General features: G+C 44.3%; 1 protein-coding gene across 1 annotated transcript in view; it reads left to right on the top strand.

Annotated features, from left to right (window-relative positions):
* LOC106814705 (atrial natriuretic peptide receptor 1-like) overlaps nucleotides 1–5,224 on the top strand; it is a 32,614-nt gene that overhangs the window by 1,911 nt on the left and 25,479 nt on the right. The window contains exons 5-6 of the mRNA XM_014819052.1: nucleotides 3,375–3,602; nucleotides 5,152–5,215. Coding sequence (XP_014674538.1) covers nucleotides 3,375–3,602; nucleotides 5,152–5,215 — 292 coding nt within the window. The remainder of the gene's footprint in view (nucleotides 1–3,374; nucleotides 3,603–5,151; nucleotides 5,216–5,224) is intronic.

Raw genomic sequence — 5,224 nt, 5'->3', positions numbered from 1 at the left:
ATGAGTGGGGGGGGGGGACGTGTGCTGCGCGTGCATGCGTTGCTGAGAGCGGTGCGTGTGTAGTGCCTTCGCAATAAGCAAACCAACAATATCTCATTTTGATTAAGAGTGCTCCACGTTTTTTCGGCGACGTAAACAATAAAACGCGACTAAGCCAATAGATCACGATAATGGTGTCCTTCAAATCAATGTACGGCCTTTAGCATTCGCATTTACTAGTCCTATGATTTAAATAAGGTGATCCATTACCTGTGCTGGAAATGCACTTTTGCATACTCGTATAAGGAGCATTTCACTTACATCAAAATTCCACTACAAAAAGAAAGATTTCTCTTTCCCAGACAAAGCACTGACATGTAGACGGCGAGAGTAGAAATCCACCGGTAGACAAGCTCTATTGAGAAAACGTACGTAAAAAATAAATTGACCCCTATATTCGCCATACACCTATACTACTTTGTTTACAAAATATTAATATTTCGCAGCTAGAACAATGAATATATTATGATGAACGTTTTCATGCATTAAATTAACAAAATATAATGAAAATTATTTGCATGATGTTGCGTTCTTTTAGCCGATAAAAGTGGGTGAGGGGAGAAACGCCACATAGTATCAGCAGAGCGACACAATAGTTAACCGCGCGGCCAAGGGGCTTGGCGGAAGGTATTTTTTCCACCGCGTGTGTTTGAAATAATGGTTTGTGGGTTTGTGGTTATGTGGGTTTGAGTGAGCTCATTGAGGCTGAATTGGCCCGCCACCAAAGCCCAAAGCCGCCGCCGCGCCGCGAACGACCTGTATCAATACAGGTTAAAGCCTAACTAACCACAACCAACAAGACCTCGTCATAAGAATTTTCAGGATACGTCAGAAATATGGGCATAACGTTAGAAATGTGAATGAGGATTTTGGTGAGTGGATACCGATCCAATTAAGTTAATTCACATTCATCATTAGTAATAATAAGATAGGTCAGAATGGGGTAACTTAGAATTGATTACATTTTGGCTGGATGAATGCCGGTTCCAGTCTGAAATTACAGACGCACCCAGCACACGTCGTGCGCATACGTTGCGATCGTATTGATTATACAACATACAACCAAGAAAATATCAGCTTCGATCAACCACAGACTGCCCGCATTATATTCATCATTATTTCACTCTTATTATTTACTATTCTGCTGTATTCTCACGCGACTTTTATGCACGTTAATCCAAAAAGTCATCCCTGACCGCGGCCGTGCCCGCTATTACTGCAACGCAGTTCGCCCCTACATTTTTCCCGACGTTATATTCCGCTTCACATGATGCTTCGAAGCTGTCTCAACGTAAGGACAAGTCGCCCTCCCCTTCTGCTGGTCCATTAGTTTCAGCCAAGATAAGCTAGTGAATTGCATTTGTAAGTGGTATTATACCTCTGCTGCCCGACTCCTCTCTCTCCTTCATCCTCCCTCAACCGCAGCAGGTTTTACTGTGGCATTCGGCGGGAGACGCTAACTGATGACAGAACAGCTTACTTATCCGACTCTATGTCTCTCTCTGGCATTGAACGCTCTAATACAAGTGACCGTGTTATGCTGCGTTCTACACTTATCTGATTTTTGTCAGCTAAATCGTCCGAGTTCCGTGCAATATTATAGAACACGTTCAAGTTTCTCTCAACCTCGGGACTTGACTCCGACTTCGTGCTAGAAAACCGTAATGAACTCACAAACAACAATCTAATTCTTGAATGGCACATCTGGGTCAAGTCGGGTGCATTATTTGGACATGCAGCTTGAAATCGTCTTAAACGATTTTGCTGGTACAAAAATCGATAGTAATAAGATCCATGCTTTACACTACCGTCGTTCATACGTGTATTATGATATTTATATAAGACTGTTGTAAGAGATTAATGTTTATGTTATATCATTCCAAAATGGTTATGTATATTATATTTATTAATTATTTTATTTATTTATTAATATTAAATTAATATTATTTTATGGTGATATATTAATTCGGATTATAGATTTATTATCGATTGTCTAGTCACCTGCGACACCGGTCGCGACTGAATTAACCATCAGATACATTTTTTAATTACACTCGACGACTTCTGACAAGCGAAGGCGAGCTACTCGAACGAGCGAATTTGTTAACTAAGTGGCGGATTCGTATGTCCTACGTGAGTTATCGATAAGACAACGATTTAAAGTTGTTAATTAGCTGAGAAGAGTCCAGCACCTGCCCAAACAAAATATTTTTTCACGCAACGTTCAACTTCAGGCTGATGGAAGTTTGTTTTTTGCAGCTAACACACACCTTAAAAAAGAATTCCAGTACACCACACACACAACACACACAGATCTATCTATCTTAAAAGAAACGCCCGGCACACACACAACACAACACACACATAACAGCACACATACACACACACACAACACACACACACACAAGACACACACACACCACAACATAAAATATATAATATATTATATAATAGAAAGTAAAATCACCGCAGCGACGAACACCCATTGTAGATACAAAGGACAACATTCAAATAATAGCGAGTTAAAGAGTGTTTAAAAAATATAATTATCGACTTTCGCGAGATACATTTCAGATCATATATTATTACAATTGCTATTGCCTATATATAGTATGTTGTGTGTGTTGCGAGGCGTACCCTGCGCAAGTATATGTGCACGGTGCACACTATCGACGCTAATCAGTCAGACAGACGGTCGGGTGACAGAGGCGATGAAGTGACATTGGTCGTGTTCGATTGTGTGCGGTGCCGCTCGATCTATTTTAGACAAGAAGTTCAGTAGTGAGAGTGTAGGGAGAGGGGAACGTGAGAGCCGAGAAAAACCGATATATATAGTAATATAATATTAATATATATAATAATATAAAAATATAATAATAATAATGTATAAAGAGAGAGTCGAGAGATAAAGAGACAAGATTAGGGAGATGCAGAGGCCAGATAGACGTTGAGTAGACAAGGAAAGAAGAGATAAGAGCAAAATAGAGACATTGAGTGAGAGAGAGTAGTAAAGATGAGAAAAGAGAGTAGAGATGTTAGAAGAGAGAGAGAAGAGCAAAAAGAGAAGAAGAGAAATAGATGGATAGAGAGAGAGAGAGAGAAAAAGGAAAAAGTGCGCAACAGTACAAAAACTTTATATATTCTTTTCTAAACGTGCATTGGATTTTATATCTTTATATACGGCACCTGTCGATTCGTAGCTAGTTATTCTCCCACTGTTCTGATATTTTCTTCACCAAAGATGGCTTCGTGTACGCGTCTGCGGCCCGACTACGTCCCCAACCGGGGAGTTCACACACCGAGTTAAACAGCGTTACTTCTCTTTTGTCTTTAAGATCACCAGACAAAGGGTGGTCAGCACCATAAAGCGGCCTCAAACATAACTGAATACCAGGCCAACCGACTGTACGCCGGGAAACAATGGACGGCTCCGGAAATCCTGCGGGAGAATTTCCCGCCGCCGCGCGGTACACAAAGGGGCGATGTGTACAGTTTCGCTATCATCATGTATGAACTAATCTTTCGCTGTCCGCCGTACAACTTTGACGTAATCACGCCCAGGGGTACGTAGCTCGCCGTCATTCGTCGCAAGCTTGCCGCGCTCGTCCGATTCCTTTTCATTCGTGCGTACAGGCAGGCCGAATCCTTACCGCAGCACTGCGCAAATCCTTCTACAGTACCCCCGCAAACCTTCCTCTCCCACCCTCGCAAACTTTTTTCCAGCCTCGAAAACCCTCTCCCATTACCCGCGCAAACCCTCCCTACCACCCTCTCAAACCCTCCCCACCACCCTCTCAAACCCTCCCCACCACCCTCTCAAACCCTTCCCACCACCCTCTCAAACCCTCCCCACCACCCTCTCAAACCCTCGCCACCACCCTCTCAAACCCTCCCCACCACCCTCTCAAACCCTCCCCACCACCCTCTCAAACCCTCCCCACCACCCTCTCAACTCTTCCTTACCACCCTCTCAAACCCTCCCCACCACGCTCTCAAAGCCTCCCCACCACCCTCTCAAACCCTCCCTACCGCCCTCTCAAACTCTCCCCACCACCCTCTCAAAGCATGCCCACCACCCTCTCAGACCTTCCCTACCACGCTCTCAAAGCCTCCCCACCACCCTCTCAAACCCTCCCCACCACTCTCTCAACCCCTCCCCACCACGCTCTTAAACCCTCCCACCACGCTCTCAAACCCTCCCCACCACCCTCTCAAACCCTCCCCACCACCCTCTCAAACCCTCCCCACCTCCCTTTCAAACCCTCCCTACCACCCTCTCAAACCCTCCCCACCACCCTCTCAAACCTTCCCCACCACCCTCTCAAACCCTCCCCACCACCCTCTCAAACCCTCCCCACCACCCTCTCAAACCCTCCCCACCACCCTCTCAAACCCTCCCCTAAACATTATAACAAATTTGTCCTCCCCATGTGTATCAGGCCAGTTCCACTGAGTGAACTTGGCCAGTGCATATAGTGGTTCATCTTATAGGTTTGCACATGTCCGCCTAGTTGGAAATTCAAGATGGCCGCCATATTGAGTATTCTAAATTGCATTATTGTATTCCTTGACCCAGAAAATGTATGTTTAGACACCAATATTGAGAGTCTAGTTAGTTTGAAAGCAGAGAAATTGGCATTTCTAGTTTTGCACATGTCCGCCATGTTGGATATCCAAGATGGCCGCCATAATATACTCGGAAGAAGTGGTTCCTATCAAAAATCTATTGCTAGGTCCACGTGGAAAAAATTTGGTGCTTTTGTTCGGAACGTCCACATTATTCCCAAATCTGGGTCTAAGCTGCCTGACTACTCAGTATAATGACTGAATTGCCCCTATTAAGATCTAATGACAAGACCTCTTGTTTATACTGAGGAATGTACTGCTTTCTTAAATTGCATGCCAATAATTCATTGGTAATTAGCCAATAATTCAGTAAACAACCGCGTGCCCCACTTATTCTCAATAAGTAAACTAACGCCATGAAATTGTGCCCCCAATAATTAAACAATTAAACTATATATTAAGCAACGAACGCTGCGCGGTTCGATACCCTAAACGCTCGCGTTAGGGTTCGAGTCCCGTCATTACGTGTTGTCGTCCGTTCGGCAGACGCCATCAGTAGGATTCGTAACGGAGAGGCGAAGCCGTTCCGTCCGACGCTCACCGACATGACGCTAGCAGA

This window comes from Priapulus caudatus, unplaced genomic scaffold (assembly GCF_000485595.1).
Source record: "Priapulus caudatus unplaced genomic scaffold, Priapulus_caudatus-5.0.1 Scaffold966, whole genome shotgun sequence".
Lineage (NCBI taxonomy): Eukaryota > Metazoa > Priapulida > Priapulimorpha > Priapulimorphida > Priapulidae > Priapulus > Priapulus caudatus.
This window is presented reverse-complemented; position numbering and strand designations above follow the sequence as displayed.